General features: G+C 40.4%; 1 protein-coding gene across 2 annotated transcripts in view; it reads left to right on the forward strand.

Annotated features, from left to right (window-relative positions):
- bnc2 (basonuclin zinc finger protein 2) overlaps window positions 1-24,108 on the forward strand; it is a 208,742-nt gene that overhangs the window by 146,085 nt on the left and 38,549 nt on the right. For both annotated transcript variants that reach the window (XM_077571810.1, XM_077571811.1), the window contains exons 3-4: window positions 5,737-5,839; window positions 8,831-9,066. In XM_077571810.1, the coding sequence (XP_077427936.1) occupies window positions 5,737-5,839; window positions 8,831-9,066 (339 nt within the window). The remainder of the gene's footprint in view (window positions 1-5,736; window positions 5,840-8,830; window positions 9,067-24,108) is intronic.

Raw genomic sequence — 24,108 nt, forward strand, 5'->3', positions numbered from 1 at the left:
GTATCCCAATAAATTCAGTGTGTTTAAGAAAACCTAACAAACAAGCAGAAATAAAAACTAACCAACAGTTAGCCTTAGCATAAATTCTGTGCTTCCTTTTATGTTATGACTTGCACTCAACTACAAAGCCTTTCTTTATGCGTCTTGTGCTATTTGTCACCTGGTTCCAATATGGACACTGTGCAGTCCTGACGTCTCAATCCGAGGCCAGGGCCCGTCTTTATGACATGCAACGCCGCCGCGCCCCTTTTCCCCGGCACACATTGGCTGCACATTTCTGTCAGGAAATTGGCAGCGTTTTCAGCAGCTAAAGCTCTCAGATGAGATAATATCTCACGGCTGGGGGGAAGACGAGAGGACAGGATGCTCCCGGTGTTGTACGACGAGCCCGAGCGCCGAGCGATTCCAAACGGGCAAAAACACGAGGCGCACATATGGTACGCACACGGGGTTTTCATTTACGAGCACGGCTTTGCTTAACCCGCCCGACAAGAATTGCGGTCTGTGGCGACGTGTTGAACACGGGTAAAGGGATTCGATTAAAGTGGGAAGGAACAATACCAGACCATCTGTGTGGCTTTGCATCTTGCAGAGATGCTGGAAGAGAGAAAACAAAAGCCTACTGGCGTGCGTTTACGACATTAAAAACGACAACGCGGTAGTGCAGCTGAACAGGATGCTATTAGTCAAAGATCACCATCGCTTCTGTGGTCTCATTGTGTCTTTCGCTGACGTCTGATTCCTGCTCAGGCTCAGTTTGCATGTGTCGCCGTTGGTCCCGGGCCACGGGGTCTGTTTACAAGGCGCACCCGAGCCAAGAGTCCAGCCTGTAACCATCTTGCTCGAATGCTACAATACTACCACCCATCTGTCGTGCTAACGTTCGTCACGGTGAGTCCGGGCCGTCGCCGGTCATGAGTGTTTACAACTTGGCCGGGACAGGCGCTGCCGGCCAAGCAAAACAGCCATGAAACATCAAGCCTGCAGCTAAACACTAGGCCGCAATGAGACACACACTTGAGTCAGACAAGGCTGAGAATGACGCGGACTGAGTCAAGATGTTGACCGCGACGGCTAATCGGCAGCTGTGTGACACTCAAGCGAGACCCTAAACATTTTTGCGTCACTTCAGTTTGATTCTGTACACGCTTATCAGATGGGGTCAATGTTTGTCGACCAACAAACAAACAACTGTCCCTTTGCAATGGTAGTGCCACAGAAATGTACTCAACTGAACAGAACCAGGCAGCACGGTGGCTGACTGGTTAGCACGTCCGCCTCCCGGTGCAGAGGACGTGAGATCGAGTCCTGGGTGGAGTTTGCATGTTCTCCCCGTGCTTGCGTGGGTTTTCTCCGGGTTCTCCGGTTTCCTCCCACATTCCAAAGACATGCATGGCAGGTTAATTGAACACTCCAAATTGTCCATAGGTGTGATTGTGAGTATGGTTGTTCGTCTCTGTGTGCCCTGCGATTGGCTGGCAACCAGTTCAGGGTGTTACCCCGCCTACTGCCCGAAGCCAGCTGGGATAGGCTCCAGCACCCCCGCGACCCTTGTGAGGTCAAGAAAATGGATGGATGGATGGATGAACAGAACCAACGGACTCGTACCCCCAATGAAGCATTGCTGAAAAGTCATCATGTAGAGATCGGATTTTTAGGACCCTTTACCAAAGTAAATGCCAATCGAACTAATATGTGACGAGCACCGCAACAAAAAGATGCTGAAAAGTCAGACGGTAAGAATTTAATAATTGAAAAGTTATACAGAACAGGTCTGATTTTAGGAACCTTACAAATCCAACTGAACCAACCTGTACTACTGTGACTCAGACCCTGGAAATTTTGCAAACTACAACTGGTACCCCAACCAAAGTATTCTTAAAAGTTCTCACCCTATGGGTGAGATATTTTGGAATACAGGTGATTGTTCAACAACTTTACTAAAGTGGTACTTGTGTGGCCTGCACCCTGATTAATTGTTGCTCAAAAGTCAAATGGTACAAGTGGAATACTGTATTTTAGGACCCTTCACAAAGAAAATGAAAACATACCTGAACTAAACCAAGTCGTACTACTCAACAAAAGTACTCTAGCAAAAGGATTTTGAAAAGCCGTACAGTACGTGATTGAGATTTTGGGACCCTTACAAACAACCCCAACAAAGAAGTGCTGAATGGTCATATGGTACGGATATTTTGTTACCCTTACAGAGAGACCACAGAACCCACATGACCCAACCTGTACTCCCGTGACTGGTACCCCAACAGAAGTTTGTTGCAAAGTCGTATAGTATATGGGTCGGTTATTTTTGGCAATGGAAACTGAAAAATACTTAACAAAGCCATACTATTTGGCGGAAACCGTTCTAAAAAGCCTCACTCGCAGACCCCCTCTTCTCCTGTCCTGTCCTTTATCCCATGTTCGTCTGCTCGTTGCGAGCCAAAGAGGAAACCCTGGCGAGACGCTAACACGGTGACTAATGCTGCGTTTCTGGCCTGCCCTCAGATAACACAACCCCCGCCCCCCCAACCTCCTCCCCAGCCTTCTGTGACAAATATGTGCGAGGGGAGTGGTGGGATCCGGGCCCGGTACTCGTCCCTGACCAAAGCCGGGGGATAGGTTAGAAAGCGGGCCAAGCGCAAAGCAGACCCATGTGGTCGCACCAAGACTCGAATGAGAGAGGGGTGGGAGCCGTGTTTATTCTTTTGTCTCTCTTGTTTCGTCTGTTAAAGCAAACACAGATGTTTCTGATGGCCTGGTTGGACACATCTGCACGCTCACTTCCTTATTAAGAGCCTTGTAATCAATTTGTATTCTTTCAACTTCTTCCTTTGTCATTCTTGACTTGTGAAGCCTTTAACATCTCTTCCTGGCTCAAAGTCAAAGTCAGGAAACCCTCCGCCTCCCCCCCCCCCCCAATGCCTTATTCTACCCTTAGTGCCTCTTGCTGCTTTAATGTGTCTTAATGCCGCAGTCTGCTTAATGGCCCAGATATGAGAGGTTGCTGCTAGCTAGCGTAATAAGTCCGTGATTAGAGGGGCGCCTTGTCACAGCGGCAGCCCCGCAGATAGTGCCACGCTCTAATTGCCGTATTAGACGGCCCTTAACTATCTTGTCAGCTGTCAGACGCCGGCTCGTAAATAGCCGAGGTGCGCTTGATATTTCCATTTGTTTGTTCGCATCTGCTGCTGCTACTGTTAGCCCCCGTCACACGTGAAGCTAATTAGCAAACGGCATCAATCTGCTAACTGCGGATACCAGAGCGTTAAATCCGGACATTTGAGACAATGTTTTTACATTCACCGTTGATTTATTATATCATTTTCTACTGAAAGTTTACAACATAAGAACAAGAAGACCACATTTAGCCATAAGACACCGGTTAATAAGATAGCTAGCAAATGTTGAACGTTGTAAAGACTGCAGTACGGCCACAAAAGAACATCAACTGGGATAGCCAGCAAAGTTATGCTAGCCTCCACAAGCTAAATATCCGCAAAAGTGTTTTTCGACAGAAATCTTAGCCAGTTTTGATTGAAAGAACAATCAAGGAAAACATAGTATGACCACTTAGGAACATTACCAAAAGTGACAGCAAATTGCAGTGCAATAAAATGTGTCTTAAAAAATATTTTCCTGGAGAACCTTTGGCTCTTAAATAGTCAAAGCTACTTCCAAAAGGCAGCTTATAAATACACACTAATTAATCCTTTCTCCCTCCTTTTACCTGAAGATCGTTAAAATGGTCAAATAATCTTTCTGTGTGTCGACATGGTTGAAAATGTTGCAATACGCCGTTTCTCGGGTTAGCTAGTTTTCACGTTGGCGCCTCCGCTCGGTAAGATGGTTTACAACCTAAGTGCATAGATTTTGTATTTATATTTGGTTCATGGTAGGACATTTTACTTCCATAATTGTACAACATACTGTATATCAAATCCTTAAAAGTAGATAATGTTGTTCAAGTAGAACGTAAAGGTCCATAAATGTGCTGAACTATGACGGATGTAAAACCTAAAGGTCGACCCCCGTCTATCGGAGCCGGTCTCATCGACCATTTCGGGACATTGTGAAATCCAGATTGTCAGATTGGACTATGACCCGCCACAATTCCGCGACTCACGACTGCCGACTGTAAATTCATAAAGATTCTGATAAGCGAGAGCCACATGCCGGACCGAGATTCTGCTGACTAAAAGAAGCGGGCCGCAAATCCCTAAAGCTGTTGACTTGTCATTATAGCTTTCAAAATAAAACTTGCCAATAAAAATGTATATATATGCCAAAGGTCCCATGCAAGGGGGGCCTCAGTTTCGCTCCTATGATGGTGACTGACATAATTGTACGCGAGTCAACACTAAACAATGCCAACATAAAGTCATAATTATGTGATTGCTGTGAAAGCATTTTTCTTCTGCCCATTAATTTGACATGCATTTACTTCCATATCATTCCTTCAATTCGCATCATTCTAATTTCAACACACTCCGAAATTTCACACCTTGCTGGCTATAATTTTTCTCGTTCCAAAAATTCCGTTTTCCCAAAACATTTTCGACCAAAAATTCCCCATTCATTCCCAAAGCGAAATAAATAAAACTAATTCACATTGGTTCCATTTGAAATTCAAAACTTTTAGCTCATTCAATTAACCTTGGGAACAATTTTTAACTTTTCCCAATGACCAAAATTTCAACATTCAACATACTAAAATAAAAGTTCCCGATTCATTCCGAATGACACATTCAACAAAAGGGATGACACCCATTTGAAATTCAAATTGTTCAGCACAATTTAGTATCCTTGGTAACTATTTTAAACATTCCAAAAATGTCGACGTCCCACAAAAAAAAATCTCCATTCATTCCCATTCTACATGATTACCATTCTGTATCATTTAACATCATTCCATATAATTTGTCATCAAATTCCACATGCTTCCATATTTTTTTATTATTAACAGTAAGTATGGCAGTAACTTAAAAATTCTTTATTACCAAGAAAACTCAAAAACTGAGAAACTCCTGTAGCCTATTCTATTTTGACTAGTAAATGCTAGCTTTGTTAGCTTGTACTTAGCATGAGCTAGGATTTTGATAATCATCATGTAAATTGGTAAAACAAAAACGAACTATCCATAATAGACAAAGTGACTTTGTCTACATGTGTCCTGGGTTAAACTCATGGGAACGCAAGCAAACATGACAGCAAAACAGTGCAGTTTATTGTACTCAAGTGATCTCCTAAGTTATTGCGTAAATAAAAAAAAAAAAACCTTATAAACAAAAAGCCGGTCGTGGCTTATCAAGATGAATGTTTGTCATTTGTTTTACTTCTCGTTTCATTGTGCCGCGCTTGTCTGACGACGGCCAATTTACAGCCTGCAGCTGCTCCACCCGTTTGTGCTATACAGATGTTTTGATTTGCGCCGACGGCAGACGTTTTCTGGGTAGCCGAACGCAAACGCGGGGAGTGCCGTGCGTTGCGCTCGCACTTAACCCCTCGCCGCTGAGAGCTTTCAACGCAAGTGCACCTCTAGTGGAGTAATTGAGCCTCCATCCAAACAATTTGATGGCATTTCTATTTTTTTTTTTCAGTGAACTTTGGCATACTTACAGCACACAACAGGAGCATTACATGAAAGACATCTGTGAGAACTGTTTTAAATCCTGATGACAAAACTCAAATAAATGTTGTTTCTCATAATAATGTGGATTTGTTTGCGTCCCTTTGCAGGCCATTCGCTGCACGCTGGTCAACTGCACGTGCGAGTGCTTCCAGCCGGGCAAGATTCACCTGCGCACGTGCGACCAGTGCAAACATGGCTGGGTAGCTCACGGTAAGGATTTTTTTATTTTATTTAAAACTATAATATAATATAAAACTTGCCCCCATAAAACGCCATTTTTGATGTATAAAAATAATTTGAGCCCTGAATTAATTTAGGGCTCAAATTATCTTTTGAATTTCATGAGAACATCAAAACTAGAGGTGTCAGGCGATGAAAATTTTCAATCGTAATTAATCGCATGACTTCAATTAACTCAGAATTAATTGCAAATTAATCGCACATTTTGTATCTCAACTTATGTCTACATTTACAATAACATGTACAATAAAATATTTTTTTGCAAATTTTTCATACTCTTGTTAAAGGTGGGGAGAAATGTTAACCTAATAGAAATATGGTTGCATTTTTTTAGTCATTGATACAGTAATTTCATAACAATTCATAAAAATTGTTTTATAATGAAAAATATGTACTGTACTGTAAAAAAGTGAGTGTGACATTGATTTGTGCTGTTCATTTTTCTGTCACTACAAGTACATGGCATAATGGCATTTGTAAGACAATGGTGACAACTCAGTGCATTTTACTTTTCATATTAAGAGCTGAGTAATTTTTAAAGTAACTTGTGAAATTCTGCACATTTATTGTAAAAAACAACTTGACCCCGGTCCCCACAAATATATGCATTATTTAATTTATTACTGCTAAATTGTGTTACAGTGACTCCTTTGCACTATGTTGAATGCTTTTATTTTGTTAAGTTCAATACGGATGCGCATTGTAAATAACACAACTTTACAGCATACAAACCAGAAGAGATCGATGTGTTCTTTTCATATTAAGAGCTCTCTAATTTTTAACATGAATTAACTTCTGCACATTTTTAAAATTTTTAAACTTGACGCCGGTCCTCACAAATATATGTATTATTATTTAATTTATTACTGCTAAATTTTGTTATACTGACCCCTTTACACGACGACGTTGAACACTTTTATTTTGTTAAGTTCTCGGCTGCGCTTTGTAAAGTGGCGCAGCTTTACTGCAATGCGAACTTGAGGAAGATATCGATGTGTTACACTTGAACTATTTTCTGGAGTTCCTCAATAAAATACGCCTCACATCAAAAAATCAAGTGGCTTGGAGTCACTCCAAGTGACAAGCCGGCATCCATTCGGCTCTTGGTTCTCACAGGGGTTGAGAGTGCCCATGGTCAGAGCTGTAGCAGCCTAGCTTGGTGCTAATCGCTAACACTGGCGCTACTGAGTGCGTTCTGTCAACGCAGGGAACCGATGGTAGCGCTACACAGTCCAAATGGCTCCTCCACTTCAACATTCTGCCCTTTAAACATTGTGTATTTTAGTTCTAGTGCAACTGGAATTCCCTTAGTAGAGGCTTTCCAAAAGAGGGTCAGTCGTTAACCGAGCGTTAAAGGAACTTTGAATTAACGCGCTAATTTTGACATCCCTAATCAAAGCACATATTTGTCACTAAAACATTGGTTCTTAGACTTTCTCCTCTTCTGGTAAGCTTTGTTTGTGCATATTGGATGGCTAAACAGCCGCACCTTAGCGGGTCTCCACAAAGGTGTAATAAAAAAGAAAAAACAAAGAACCCAAAAGTACAAAGAGAAAAAGGTGTGGAAGAAAGCAGAATAAAAGAAAACACCTGTTTGGCTCACCGTAGCGGGCCGTGGGGCTCTGCGGGTGAATCAACACGAGGACCTGGGCGAATATTTCCCAGCCTCTCCCCATGAAGTGTCAGTCGTCCGTCCTCCCCCCGCCCCGCCCCCCCCCCCCCCCCTTCGCCCTGCCTCAACTTTTCATTTCATGTCAGCATTGGCAGCCGCTCTGACAAGCACTTCTTCATTTTTTATTACGTTTGTGTCTGGCGGCGAGGCGTTGTCAGGCGAGGCCCTCGTCCCGGGATCAGAGAAAGCGAGAACGGGCCAGGTGTCACCCAGACCGGCGCGGAGGGGGGGGGGGGGGGGGGGGAAGGGTGATAGGAGGGACGAGAGTGGGGGGAGAGACAGCAGGAAGGAGAGTGGATAGACAGGACAGAGGAAGAGTTGACTGAGGTCGCAGTCTCGCTTAGGTTTGGGTTTTCCCCGATTTATGCCTGTCAGGCTACATGCGCACAAACATTGTAGCAATTTGTTGCACTTCTTCCCTAAGGCAGCAACATAATGGAGCCAGAATGACACTTTTCCAAGAAAGTCCATTAGATGTTGCACAAATTAAAGAACTTTAGATTGCTGCTTATGTTTTCAAGTGAATGAATATCCACGTTTTGGCTGACAATTAAACATAGTACACAGGTGTCAAACTCAAGGTCCTAGGGACAAATTTGGCCAGCCAATTTATTTCATGTGGCCCGCAAAGGACATCTTATTATTATGGATAATTTAAGATATGTTGATGCTGCAGGTCAATTACTATATTTTTGCCCATTGTGACATGTATTTCGATTTTTTTTTCACATCAATGTGAATGTTCCCTTATTGTGTAGCAGTACCCACAATTAACGATTACACAAAACCCTGGCAAGAGCTAACTACCTCATTTGTCATTAAAAAAATGCTCATAACTGTTTATTACAGTGTTATAACATTGTAGTAAACTAATTGATAAAGTTAAGCCACAATGATTACGCACGAGTTTTCATTGAACGTGCTTATGTTTACTACACTTTTATAACATTGTAATAAACTCATCTATAAAGGTTACCTCATTGTTTGTCATACCTACTATCAACAATTACACATGAGACCGTGACATCAGTTATCTCGATCATACGTGGATAGAAATCGGACCAAATGTGGGAGAAAGCCAGTTTGTTTTGTCCAATCCTTTTCCTTTTTCTTTAAATTCCACTTTCGCTTGGCACTGCTAATATGGTTCAATATTATTCCACAAATGTACAAACAGAGGTCTTGCTCCATTTGCGGTTGAGTAGACAGACTCCCCTGGCTGGTGGAGGACTTTCTATTGAATAAAAACTGATGCCTAAGTCAATAATTGTTTTGTTTTTTGTGTACAGCCCTGGACAAGCTGAGCACGCAGCACCTGTACCACCCGACGCAGGTGGAGATCGTGCAGTCCAACGTGGTGTTCGACATCAGCAGCCTGATGCTGTACGGAACGCAGGCGGTGCCGGTGCGGCTCAAGATCCTTCTGGACCGCCTCTTCTCCGTGCTCAAGCAGGAGGAGGTGCTGCACATCCTGCACGGCCTGGGCTGGACCCTGCGAGACTACGTGCGGGGCTACATACTGCAGGTCAGAGACCGGCTCGCCAAACCCGGGGCTAGGCTAGCCGGGCAACAACGTAGCGTACTAGCATTGTTTAATCTGGCCCTACAATCATTCACATAAGAGTCTGATAAGATGTGTTGCCTTATCTTATATATATTATTATTTATTTTTTTTTTTCAACTCATATACAATAGTTCCTTGGCACTAAGATGTCACAAGGAGCAAATAACAGCTTTTAAACTGGTATCTCACTGAGCGATAAATGCTTGCGAACGTATCGAGTTTGGGGTTTTAAAAGGTTGCAAAAGGTTGCAAACATTTTTTTCTTGAAATTTTGAAGTAAGAAAAGAAGACATAGATTGAAACTGTTTGGGAAAAGTACAAAAAAACTGTCTGAGAACATCTTTGCAACCTTTTACAAGCCGTGACAAAACACTAAATTTGCTACGTTTTTTTTTTAAGCATTCACCACTCATTGAGACCAAATCAATGAATAGGTAACATAGGCAAGGCTAAAATAAATACAAATTCACAAATATGTGAATTTACAAATGCCGAACTGCCAATATGCAGGCGTTAATTGCATATTCATGATGTTTTTTTCCCCTCATTATTTTGTCAGAACTGGTTGCTTATTTTATTGTAAATGACAAAATATGTGTTATAACTAATTAATAGATCATTAGTAACCTGTAAATAAAATTATTAATGACGTGTTTGTTAACAGATTGTTAAGGATTTAAAATGCTGCTTTAAGATACAAAATTTATCATCAATAAACTGTTAGGTAATGAGTTAACGTTAATGATACTATACCTACTAAATGAGTAATAAATCATAAACAATCGATTAGTTAATTACTAGTGTTTTGTTGAGTGTCAGTTACTAGTTTATATATGTTTTTGGAGCATTATTCTTAAGTTGCAACTATTCCACATTAACTGATAGAACTCATTGACAGTTTACTAATGATCTATTAACTAGTTATAACGCATAGTTATTATTAAGTGTTACCAACTAATTACCAAAACTATGAAATACTTGCAACGTTCTTGACAAATAAATTAGTGATAAATAATACAATGAAAAAGGAGAATGAATAACTTTTTATGAAATTATTTTGCATATAATCTTTTTTTTCTTTTAAGCTTATCTACAAATAGCCTGTTCTGTCTGTCGTTTGTAAAAACTCAAACGTGGCCCCCGTGCTCAGGGTTTGCCCACCCCTGACAAAAATAAATGCATTATATATATATATATATTTTATTTTTTGTTTTTTGTTTTTTACATATATATATATTAAATATATATATAATATATATATAAAAAAAAAAATATATATATATATATATATATATATATATATATATATATTTTTTTTTTTTTACAGGTTGCAATTTTACACCATTTTCTTGAAGTGGTCCACAAAACGGTGTATCGTGGCCACCTGCACTTACTTTAGGTGACAATCATGGGCCACTTTTTTTTTTTTATCCCAACACACTTTCACTTTGTTCCCTTTTGCGGATGGATACACAAGAATAGGGGGGGGGGGGGGGGAACTTTCTTTTCCACACAAAAAAAGAAAGAAAAATAAGAGAAAAATGTAACGCCAGCAAACTACATCTCCCCTCCTTCTTCCTCTGTAATTGCACAAAAGGGTTCTGGTGCTGAAACCCGAAGTGTTCCTGAATGAATTAGTGTGCAGCGAGCGGACATGTGCATGTGGTTTTCTTACTGTAAATGAGTGTGTGTTGTGTTCACATGTGCTTATCTGTATGCAAGTGTGGTGCAATATTCCAAGAGTGTAAGTGGAACGGCATGGCGGGAACGGAGGAGAGGGTTGGGGGTATTATTGGGGGTGTTAGTGGGGGCGCTGTGTATGCACGGAAACAGCTTCTGTGACTTAAAACACTTGCAGATTCGCACCCACACACACACACACACACCTTTATTATAGTGCTTTTACTTTGCAGGGGTGTGCAACTGTATTGCATCATACTAAGAGCTATTCATAATATTTCACCTTATGTTTGGCAAAATGAGATAATCAGAATTTAGCAAATAATCTGCCTGTATGATTATTTATAAGAATGATTATCATTTTGTATAGCTAAACGTGCGTTCCAAATGTAACTTATCACTTAGCACTTATCATGTTTACTACAGCGTTTCAACATTATAATAACCTAATTAAGGTTCCCTTATTGTTTAGCAGTACCCACAGTCAGCGATTACACACGAGACTGGAAATCAGGCAATAGCAAACGTCCTCAGTTTTCATCAAACGTGCTTAAAATGTTTACTACAATGTTATACAGTTGTACTAACCTAATTCATAAAGGTTTCTTATTGTCCAGCAGTACCCGCAATTAATGATTTCACACGCAATTAGTGATAGCCAACCTTTTTCAGTTTTCATCAAAAGTGCCTTTTAACATTTACTACCATGTTATGACATTGTAATACCTTAATTCATAAAAGTTCCCTTATTGTTTAGCAATGCCCATTATCAACAATTACACACGAGAATGGAAATCAGGCAATCGCAAACTTCCTCAGTTTTCATTAAAAGCGCTTTTAACATTTACTACCATGTAATAACATTGTAACAACTTAATTCATAAAAGTTCCCTCATTGTTTAGCAGTACCCACAATTAACGATCACACACGAGGCTGGAAATGCCACAATTATGTGACTCTGACATGGAATCATAATTATTATTACCTCCACCACTGCTGCAATGAACTCTTATTGTTGGCGGCTAAGTAATAGCACGTGCCACTATGGCCTTTTAGCTAGTAATTTACTGAAGAAATTAAGCGCGGCGCATCTCGCCTGCAGCAGAACAAAAAGTAAACAGACAGACGGAGGGACGGGGGGGGTGTGACTAAAAATGCGTACACTCGGCAATTTACCTTTGTAATAGGCTGTTCATAGTGCAGAAGTTAATCAATAGCATTAACGACTCCAGTGGATGGAAGTTTGATTTGAAAAGGAGAGGAATTACATGTGGCATCAATAACCATTAAAATAAATGATTGGCTTTTTTTTGGGGTGGGGGGGGGGGGTAGTTGTGTTCTGTCACGTGCACACTGTCTTTGCATGGATAAATGAATGGGGATGGTGACATTATAATATTATAGTGGTATATTCTTTCATTTGATTTTCATTCATTGGCATCTATTAAATAAATAAAAAAAATAATGGCCAATATTGCTTCAACAAAAAACACAACATAAAATGTCATTTATATAGAGGGAGACGTTCACTTACACACAATATATAACATTTTCAGAATATATTGCATTTTAAAAGTTTTTTTTTTAATCCCGAAATTTTTTTTTTCCTTAAAAATCCATATGTCTATTAACTCTTTGACTGCCAGACGTTTTCAGAAAAGGGATGCCGTGGGTGCCAGCCGATTTAAGCATTTTTGACTGATCTTTCAAGGTCCACAGAAAATTATGTGTTTGGACTATGGAAACACACATACTACCAAATGAAAGATTTGACTCTCATCTTTCATCAGAAAAAAAAGTTTGTTTCTACCTTATTCCATTTTTCAGTAATCAACAATAGAAAATGGTTAGTTTCACCTCTGTTTTGAAAAAAAAAAAACGTATTTTAACGTCTTTGGCACTCCTCCATAGGATTTTACTAAACATTGTTTAACGTTTTTGGCAGTGAATGAGTTAATAATTTGATCCGATTTTCTCCTGAATGAAATGTACTGAAAGTAGTATGAGCGTCTATCTTATCCATCTTGTAGGTTCACTTAGCCCGAGTCTGATTGTTCCACATGTAGTTTGGATCGGTTCCCCGCAGATGTGATGAGTGGAAAACAGTGCGTGTAATATCTTGTTGATGCTTTTTCACACATTTGCATATGTCAGTGAGGGCTTCCCAGCAGTTCAAACCGGGACAACATGGGAACGCTGCCCTTCACTTTGGCAGCACCGCCACTCCGCTCTCCATCCCTCGACCCTTCATTCTTGTCATCCTACTGTCATGCTTGTTTCCACGTGCCAACATAACCCCCTCCCCTCCCCTCCCCCTCCCCTCCATTCCACTCAGGCCACAGTCCGTCGCCGCTCCCTCCGCTGTTGGCCGCACACAGATGGGAATGTCATCAGCCCCCCCCCCCCCCCAACTCCGTCTCCCACACTCTCTATTATGTCTTCCTCTTCCTAATCCCTCACCCGGTGAAAAATAAGTTGCGCGGGAGGAAGGCAGGCGAGTGGAACGAGGCCCGAGGAGAGGAGCCGGCGCGCGGGCTCGGGTCCCAGGCTTTTCCTGAGCGACATTCCCAGTAATGTTCTGTCCTTGTAGAACATTGGGCTGCCTCCGCTTTTATGAGATGCGGTTTTCCTGACTCCACGCGGCTTCCAGGAGGCCCAGATGGAACCGCTAACAACTCCCAGCACTGCACACACACACACACACACACACACACACAAACTCACTGTACACACACAAACCTAACCCTAATTGCGCACACACCCGGAGGAATGCTTATTCAAACTATCAGGCGCACACGGCCGCAGAATCAGTCTGGCCCGCCAACACTCACTGCCGCATGCCTCCACACGAGGGTGTCTACTAACCATTAACTCACACTATCTGACTCCCAGAAAAGAAGGAAAAAAAAGTTGTACATGCGTCGCAACATGCATGCGGTTTATGTAATTACACGCATTGGCGGTGCAACGGAAAACCAGACGCTGTACAGTAAACAGGACTGAACACTGCCATGAAAAAGTGTGAGTAATCGCTCCTAAAAAAAAGCTTTAAATTTAATTATTTTAATCATTTGTACTTATCCACAAACCATCATTCCAAAAAACGTACATATTTCAGAAGCTGATGAACATTCCATATGCATTTTGCATGAAAAATGGGGTGAAAATAGGGACTACCGCAAAAAAAAAAGCAGAAAAAAATTGAAAAAAATATTTTTAGAAAAAGGGGCGGAAAAAATATATTTTTTAAATTCCTCAATTGATTCAATTTTGATTTTTCCCAATACGGTTTAATTCACTTCAATTCAATCCGATATTGATTAATTATGCAACATCAATTCTTCTTAATTATCAAGGACATGAAAAAAAAAAAACTCCACAAACATTAAATTCCAAATTAAATTTTGCAAAGGAAGTAACTGGTTAAATCATTTAGTTTATTAATGAAATTAACATTTTACAGTTTATAATAACTTATGTGTTACGCAAACATTGACATCAGCAAGGATGAGATCAATATATTTTTATAATTCAAATTCAATAATTGTTAATATAGATTCTGAAATGTCTTAAAGTGTAATAAGTCAGGGCTTTCATAAAAGAAAAATACTTTTGAATTCATGTGAACAGTAAATTTCAAGAAAACAGTAAAATAAAATAAAAAAAAATGTCTTTTAAAATTATATTTTCTTATGGATTTTTCAGAAAAAAACTAAATAAATTTCTGATATCACCATGAATCAATATCGTTTCTGATATCACCTTGAATCAATATCGGTCTCAAAAAGAAAAATGTATTTGATATCAAATATTCATTTTTTTTTTTAAACCAGCCCTAGGCTATATAATGTTTAAAATTGTCTAAATTTTGAGAAATTTCGGGAGAAAGTACATCTAAAAAAAATTGGTATGAGTGTAATTACCAATTAATAAACTGATCATTACAAATTCTGTCATTCTGTGAAGCTGATTTTTGAATAATCATGTCTTGACACATTTGAGAAAAATAGAGAGTGCTAATTGACTTTGAGAGGTTAAGCTACATCCACACTACGGGCAGTTTTATTCTGCTCAATACGACACTGGCATTGAAACAGGAGTTCAGAACATTCCGAGCGAGATATTCCCCCTAAAATCTGGAGAGAGAGAAAAAAAACACAAAATCTGAATTGGGCCTACGGTGCAAATCCCGGCTCGTCTGCTTCTTGGGACAAAAGTCTCATGACATCAGTAGCAAAAGTCGCTGCTGCTCGCTTAAAACTTCCATTTTAGGTCATCCCGTTCACAACATCTTCTCCACTCGCCGGCCTCCGTACGCCACTCTGGTCCTCCTCCTCCTCCTCCTCCTCCTCCTCCCGCGCCCGCCATCACCACCCCTTCCCCTCGTAACCTGTTTTCTGTTATCACTGCTTAATGCCTCACCCCGGGAGATGGATGGGAGAGAGTGAGAGTGAACGTCCTCTTAAGGTGGAAATTCTTACGTTCATATGGTTATGATTTGGGCGGGAAGGTCAGGCTCCAGTTTTTGCTGGAAGGGTTGCAACGGTTTGTTAGCCACGTGACGGCCCGCCAGTACTTAATCAAGGTGATTCTTCCCACACACACACATTTATTGTGTTTAGTGTGCAAGTAATAGTTAGACAAAAAATGATAAGCAGCATGTTGCTACCTATTCGCTATTAAAACCATAAATGTAAAATTAAAATAATAAAAAATGAAATAAAAAAAATTATAAAAATTAAAAAATTTTAAAAAAAATTAAAAAGGAGAGCAATGATGATGACATGTCAAATCGATAAAATTACCGAATGAACAATACTGAGTTCTCTAGAAAAAAAAAAAGAAAAAAAACATAAATGTTCTTTCGCGGCGATATCAAGCGGACGGGATCTTCACAGCTCGCAAATCCGCCACTAGGCTCCTTACACACACTCAGAAAAAAAAAAAAGCTGCCGCACGCCAAATCCTCAGCGCCTCGCGATCCCGAATCTGAGCCCCAAATGAATTCAAGCTGGAGCGGCGAGGTTACGAGCAGGTTACATGGTATGCAGGAATTTGGGGAAATAATTCCCCTGATATTGGATTCGGAGGAATCGGACCATAGAGTCAGAGAGGCCTGGTGAACCGAGCTTGCGGAATGGGCTACCTCTGCCAAATGCGGAACCAATCCCAATCTGGATCGACACCAAACTGAAGGTGCAATATTAACTGAGAAACTCAGGAAAGTTAGCTTGGTTGTCCCCATGAATCATCATTTTTGTGTCAACTTTTAACTAACAACAAAACTGAGGCTGCGTTCAGACCGCAGGCCTTAATGCTCAATTTTTTTGGGCCAAATCCGTTTTTGGTGTGTTAATCGTTCACATTACGTGTGAACCAAATGTATTCCCAAAGAGACACGAGAATGGTGACGTCTGTCACTTTTCAATCCCGCAAAGTGTCAGATATATGCGACCTGTCCGTACAGACTGAGGTCGCGTGGGACCACATATGAAAGTGACCTGAGTCCGTTTTGAAAAATCTGAATTGAGACGTTCAGACTGTCGTAAAAAAAAAAAATCAGATACAGTTTACATATGGGCAAAAAAAATCTGACTTGGGTCGCATTTGCCTGCAGTCTAAATGTAGCCTAAGGCTAAATTTTGAGGCAAGATGATCGATTCCAAACTGATTAACTCGATTTATTATTATTATTATTATTATCATTATTATTCGCATTTATTTTTTTGAGTGATTCATAAAATACTAAACTGCAGAAATTGTGTGGGAATTCTGGAAGCTGAATGCTAAGCTGAAGGCTCATGAAGGAAATTGAAAGATAAATTATGTAAAAAATGACAAATTACAAAAAATCTGTCTAAGGTGGGATTTAATCATTTGAATAAGTATAAAGGTTAGAAACAACATATGCGGGAATGCTGGAAGCAAACAAATATGGTCGTTTACATTCACGCATGAAAGATCCCGCAAGTGCATATGTCCAAATTACACGTCATTAACTCCACAAGCATCAACACCGGGTAGTAAAAATAAAAAAAATAGCCCATTGGTGATTTGTATTCATATTTAGAAGTGATCCGATCTGAAGATATCCAATTCCGTGCGTTTTCTTCCATTTATGCAACCATAACCCTTAACTCATTCACTGCCATTGACTGCTATAGACGTCAAAAATTCATTTTCTAGTTGTTAAGTTTCATTTTTTTGCGCTTTTGTTAACAAGAGTATGAAAACCTAGATTTTTTTATTGTACATTTTAAACAGATATAAAATGTGTGATTAATCGTGAGTTAACTATTGAAATCATGCAATTATTTACAATTAAAAAAAAATAGCTGCCTGACGCGATAAAAAAAATTGTATTAAAAATTAGGGGCGTCGGGTGATAACATTTTTTAATCGTAATTAATCGCATGACTTCACTAGTTAACTCACGATTAATCACACATTTTAAATCTGTTCTAAATGTACAATTAAAAAATTCTAGGTTTTCACACTTTTGTTAACAAAAGTGGGAAAAAAATGGTAAACTAATAGAAATAGTTCAAATGATTTTTTGACGTCTATAGCCGTCAATGGCAGTGAATGAGATAAATCCAAATTGTCCTATTAAACAGAAAACCAAACCGTAGTGATCTTCCTTATATGAATCCAGATCCTCAAAGCAAAGAAGTGAGATTTCAGGACAATATCAGGCACTGGTTCGTGGCCTCGGAGCAGGTCAAGCGCAATCCCACTTGAGCGGGCCAAAAAGCGTGCAGGAATGCACGCGCCGTGAACACGAAACCTGCTATCATCTCAACGGCTCCTTCTTGTAGTTATTCACATTCACGTTAAGCGGCAAACGGGCCAAGTCCAATTTCAGCTTGGGACCATCCATCATATCCGGCAAACGGAACAGGAAGTCCAGGCCCGTTGCTTCACTAGATTAAAGGTTGGCCGAGGAACAAGTCACAGCTACTACAAAGACATCGTATTCATCATTGATCCTCGGTCCAATTTCTGAGCTTGTCCAATACACACTTTAACACAGCTTTCCTGTCACTCACATCTCACTGAGCTAATATGCTCTTTATAGTTTGGAACAATCGTATGTGATTCAACAGTCAAGACATTTTTAGCCTTTTGTGGCTAACTCACTCGCAGATTGAAATAAAAAATTCCCTTCGTTCAACGGACGACACAAAAGAGCACATTATGTTGGGAAATTACTCCTTGAGAGACACTTAAGTAATTAAGAAATCCATTAAACGCACACATTACATGCTTTTGCGGCGACATGCATATTTCACATTTACTGGTACAGTCCGAATTAAAGCCTGTGAATATTTGATGGCAAAATGGATAAAGTGTTTAAAAAAATTATACGATTATTTAGAGCAAATTTTACTCTAAACAAAGTCTATTTGGTTCGAAGCCCCTGATGTGACATGGTAGGGGGGGAAAAATAATTTGCGTCCCCTCGCAAATTCTCTTGCAAAAAACTGCGTTCCCTCGCAAATAACTTTGCATCCTCTCACAATGATTGCGTTCTCTTGCAAAAAAAATTGCATTCCTTTGCAAATTCTCTTGCAAAAAACTTTGCGTTCCCTCGCAAATAACTTTGCATCCTCTCACAATGACTGCGTTCTCTCGCAAAAAAAACTTTGCGTTCCCTCGCAAATTCTCTTGCAAAAAAACTGCGTTCCCTCGGAAATAACTTTGCATCCTCTCACAATGATTGCGTTCTCTCGCGAAAAAACTTTGCGTTCCCTCGCAAATTCTCTTGCAAAAAACTGTGCGTTCCCTCAGAAATAACTTTGCATGCTCTCACAATGACTGCGTTCTCTCGCAAAAAAAACTTTGCGTTCCCTTGCAAATTCTCTTGCAAAAAATCTGCGTTCCCTCGGAAATAACTTTGCATCCTCTCACAATGACTGCGTTCTCTCGCAAAAAAAAACTTTGCGTTCCCTCGCAAATTCTCTTGCAAAAAAACTGCGTTCCCTCGGAAATAACTTTGCATCCTCTCACAATGATTGCGTTCTCTCGCGAAAAAACTTTGCGTTCCCTCGCAAATTCTCTTGCAAAAAACTGTGCGTTCCCTCAGAAATAACTTTGCATGCTCTCACAATGACTGCGTTCTCTCGCAAAAAAAACTTTGCGTTCCCTCGCAAATTCTCTTGCAAAAAATCTGCGTTCCCTCGGAAATAACTTTGCATCCTCTCACAATGATTGCGTTCTCTTGCAAAAAAAACTTTGCTTTCCCTCGCAAATTCTCTTGCAAAAAACTGTGCGTTCCCTCAGAAATAACTTTGCATCCTCTCACAGTGACTGCGTTCTCTCGCAAAAAAAAACTTTGCGTTCCCTCGCAAATTCTCTTGCAAAAAAACTGTGCGTTCCCTCGCAAATTCTCTTGCAAAAAACTGTGCGTTCCCTCAGAAATAACTTTGCATGCTCTCACAATGACTGCGTTCTCTCGCAAAAAAAACTTTGCGTTCCCTCGCAAATTCTCTTGAAAAAAACTTTGCGTTCCCTTGCAAATAACTTTGCATTCTCTCACAAAGATTGAGTTCTCTTGCAAAAAAAACCTTTGTGTTCCCTCGCAATGATTGCGAGATAATGCAAAAGGTTGTTTTTTTTTAAAAAAAAGTTATCTCGCATTTATTGCGAGGGATCCCAAATATTGTGAGGGAATGCAATCTTTACAAGGGAATGCAATTTTATTGATTTTTTTGCGAGGGAACGACGCAAATTGCTTTTTTCCCTCTACCATGTCACATTAAGGCCTCCAAAATTTGGTCCCACTCTAAACAGAGTAAAATTCTAACTTGGAAAAAAATAACATATTGAGAGTAAATTTTACTCAAATTATTTTTTTAATGTGTATGAGAGAATTTGGGCTATCCCATGAAAATAACTATTAAAGATTTTTCACTCAGAAATTCAAAGTAAATTTTAACTAAATGTTACTAAGTTATTAAAAAAAAGTTACTCAAGGGTTGATGAACGAACTTACAACATTCATCTTGGGTGACAGTCACTCTACCACCTGAGCTATGCCGCTCCTACTGTTTGCTTATATCTAAAAGGAGACCAAAAACATCGTGACTAAAGAATTTCAAACTGAATTCATCTCTTTAGATCCAAATTTGTGCTCCTTAGGGACTTCCCCTGCCCCCGAGGAAACACACACACACACACACACACTGTGTATTACCCGGCTCCCCGCTGTCAAATCCCCCCTGATAACTGACTTCAAAGTGCCGTCGCCAATCCTGCAGCTTTATCCGCCGAGCGGGTAGCATCGCTTCCCATGGCCCCCGCCCCCCCCCCACTCCGACATTCACTTTGATTCTGACACAAGCGAGTCTCAGTCCAAGTCTCCGAGTGGCCACCAAAGCTTCGGCTGCTCTTATCTTAACTTGTGCTGGCATATCATGATTGGGGTAGAAAAGAATATTCAAGGTTATATTAATGGGGCCCGTCCCATTTGTCGCTGTACGCCGCTACCCTGATCAGCCTAATGAGACTTCTGGTTCTCCAGCCGCACATTCAGTTTTCTCTTTCTAGCCAGTGTTCAGACCCTCGACGGAATCCTCCCGTCGATGCTGCCCAGTATCCCGCGAGAGTCTCTCAAAGACATCCTAATTGAAACTGGGAACCATCCCGCCTGCGTATCAGGAACTTTTATTTACCTCACAAAGGCTCGGCTATAATTACCGCCTCAAACAGAATTCCTTAAGCTGTAATATCCTGTGCCCGCAAACTGGAAATGGCTTCTGGAATCCGGCGGTGGCTTTTTTTTTTAGGGGTCCGGGGAAATTGAATTTTACTTCAAGGTCAGTGACACTAATGATGGTGAGCGGGGGGGGGGGGGTGGGGGGGGGCACGGGTCCGGGGGCACAGCGGGGTATCGATCCGCACGAGAGGTTTTGGCCCTGTATTGATTGTCACACGGAATTGTTGCGGAGTGTGGCGGAAATCACCGGTGTGTTTTTTTTTCCAAGTGATTTAGGACCCGCGGGGATCGGGTTAGCGCAAAATTATATAAAACAGCCCGGAATTGGAGTAGCTGTCTGGTGTGAGAAGTGAACCGTCGTAATCGATACCACCCAAAAAAGAAAAGAAAAAAATGTTCCGGTGTTCTTTTTCGAGGACATTTGGGACCTCAGCCATCAGGATAATACAAATGATATAAAACAGCCTGGAAAATGGAGTGAAGGTCTGGTGAGAGCAGTGAACTATTTTGATTGCGGTTATGGGGGAAAAAAAGTCACCGTAAGTAAATAAAAAAATAAGCCTAAAATAAATAAATAAATAAATATCCGCAAATATTTCACTGGTGCCGACCCATGTGTATGCCGGGTTCCACTATAAAGTCAAAACACAGTGCAAAAAAATTTACGGTAAAAGAAAACAAAAATTGTAAAAACATTACAAGTGTGAACTTTATGAGAATTAAGTAAAAATTCAGACAAAAAAGTAATTTTACAGGAATAAGCTAAAAATTTTATAAGCAAAAATTTGTATTTTAGGAAGAAACTGTACTGCACATAAAGTATAAGGTAAATAAATATCGTTGTACCCAAATAAAAGTTTTAATACTTTTATTAGTCTAAAGTTAAATACGATTTTTACTCAGCCAGTAAATCATTTATGTACCACTAGAGGGAGCCCATGTACCACTGGCGGTATTAGTACAACACTTCGAGAATCACCGATCTAAGCTATTTTTATGATTGTTGTTATTATTACTGAATTTTTTTTTTTTCATGATGCTATTTACAACCACAATCCATGGACCTGACATTTGACAGGCTGGTCCCGCCCGCGCACACACACTGAATCGCTGATTCATCACTGTTATGCAGGCTGGTTACGTTCTGGCGGGCGGGCATCCCACGGCGTGAGCGAATGCGTGTCACTTCCCCCCACAAGTGGAAACATTTAGACACTCGAGTGTGTCCCGAGGTGAGAAGCTGGAGAAGCTCTCGCTCATAAAAGGCAGCGGGGAAGGCGGCTTGCAAAGGAAGTGAGGCAGGCGGACGAGCGCGAGGACCTCACACGCTCATTTCGCCGTGGAACGCGTTTGGCGTCCTCGTTTTTTTTTTTTTTTCTCGAGTAGAGGGTCAGCAGGCGGCTCGGGTTAAAAAGGTGCAAATGACCCCAGTGGGATCCAATGCCTGACACCTGCTGGGACTCACCATTAAATACACACCTAATGCATGCAGCAGACGGTGTTTTAGCACTTTTTTGGAATTAATGTCATTTCCAAAAAGTTTTTTTTTTTTTGTAGCGTGATGGTTAACTTAGCTGCCTTTCATTCAGTCGTGCAGGGTGTTAGAACAGTGAGAACAATTTGGTTATTTTTGCTGTGGGAAAAAAAATCTGGAAAAATATTGGAACAGAAATGCCTCACTTAGTTGTTTTGGTGGGTTACACAAAATGCATGCTCAATAGGGTTTAAGTCTGGCGATTGACTTGGCCAATTTGAAACCTTGTACTTGACTACGTCTTCATACAGCTTCAGTTTTGTTTTTGTTTTTTTTTGCTGGGGTTACTCACCTCAGTCATCTTTTTAGCACAATGCAAAATGCATGCTCCATAGGTTTTATGTCTGAAAATTGACTTCCACTCAATCTCCATCCACTTAAAGTGGGTGAATAATGTGTTCTATGTCACGCCACTTAGTCTAAACATGACATTCTGATTAATTTTACATTTGCGGAATAAGAGTTATGAAGCAAAATCCAGCTGTTTTTATCCATCTCAGGGGGCGGCCATTTTGCCACTTGCTGTCGACTGAAGATGACATCGCAGTTGCTCAGGGCTCAGGCAACGACCAATCACAGCTGACCTGTTTTTTGAAGCTGAGCTGTGATTGGTTGTTACCTTAGACCTAAGCAACTGTGATTTTCACTTGACAGCAAGTGGCAAAATGGCCGCCCTCTGACATTGATTAAAAACTGCTGGATTTTGCTGCTTAACTCATATTCCACAAACGCAATATTAACCACTAGTGAGGCTGCATAGAATCTAATATTGTCCCCAAAAATTGGGGGTTTGCCTTAAAAAAAAAAATGAAGTAATAAATGTATTTATTTTATACATTTTAACGTTTTTGGGATGTCTACATTCACCTACAGCCCATAAACGTACAAAACATGACAAAAATGGTCATGTGTTTTTTTTCCAGAGACCTAAGCAACTGTTATGTCATTTTCACAAAATGGCCGCACTCTGACATCGATAAAGAACTGCTGAATTTTGCTGCTTAACTCATATTCCACAAACGCAATATTAACCACTAGTGAGGCTGTATAGAATCTAATATTGTCCCCAAAAATTGGGGGTTTACCTTAAAAAAAAAAAAAAAGTAATAAATGTATTTATTTTAAACATTTTAACGTTTTTGGGATGTCTACATTCACCTACAGCCCATAAACGTACAAAAAATGACAAAAATGGCCATGTGTTTTTTTTCCAGAGACCTAAGCAACTGTGATGTCATTTTCACAAAATGGCCGCCCTCTGACATCGATAAAGAACTGCTGGATTTTGCTGCTTAACTCACATTCCACTAACGCAATATTAACCAGAATACCGTATTTAGACTAGTGGGGCTGCGTATTATTGTCAAGAATTAAAAATAATAATAATTTTGCGGTTGATTTCCTTGTCATAAATGCAAATGACAAAGGAAGTATTAAATTCCAACCCTGAAATAGGTTTTTCACCTCTTTCGATTGCCTATAAGTTACGATATCTTTTCATTGTGCAACTGAGATTCATATTTTAGTAAAAATAGATCAATAAATAATCGTCCCCTTTTTTGTTTTTTGGATTGCTGACATTCAAATGTATTCTACCAAAATGTTGGTCTGGCTTTCACCTACGTTGGCGCAGATTAATATCCTCACTCCTCACAAGGTTAAAGACATTTCTCTTTTTATCCGTTTACTTTTCAAGCCCCGGCCATGCCAATAAACAATCAGCACATTAAGTGGCGTGCAAATGGAATCAATTCATCCGGCTTTGTGCAGATGAGTGCAGAAAAGCAGGCGTGAAGCGGCCGCTCTCTGTGTTTGGAGTGGCTAATTAGGAGCCCATTACGGGCATCGCAGCGTGGCGCTACCCCCGATTGTTTATTAGCCGTATTTTGCCCAGGTGGAGGAGGAGGGAGGAGGGGAAAGAGAAGAGGGCTAATAGTCGTAATAAATGAATAAATGGCTACCCGGTACACACGTGCACTCACGCGGTGTGAGTGCATGCCAGCAAGACGCTTGTAAAAAAAAAAAAAAAAAAAAAAAAAACCAATGTACATGAGGTGGGAGATGTGGGGA

This window comes from Vanacampus margaritifer, chromosome 7 (genome assembly GCF_051991255.1).
Source record: "Vanacampus margaritifer isolate UIUO_Vmar chromosome 7, RoL_Vmar_1.0, whole genome shotgun sequence".
Lineage (NCBI taxonomy): Eukaryota > Metazoa > Chordata > Actinopteri > Syngnathiformes > Syngnathidae > Vanacampus > Vanacampus margaritifer.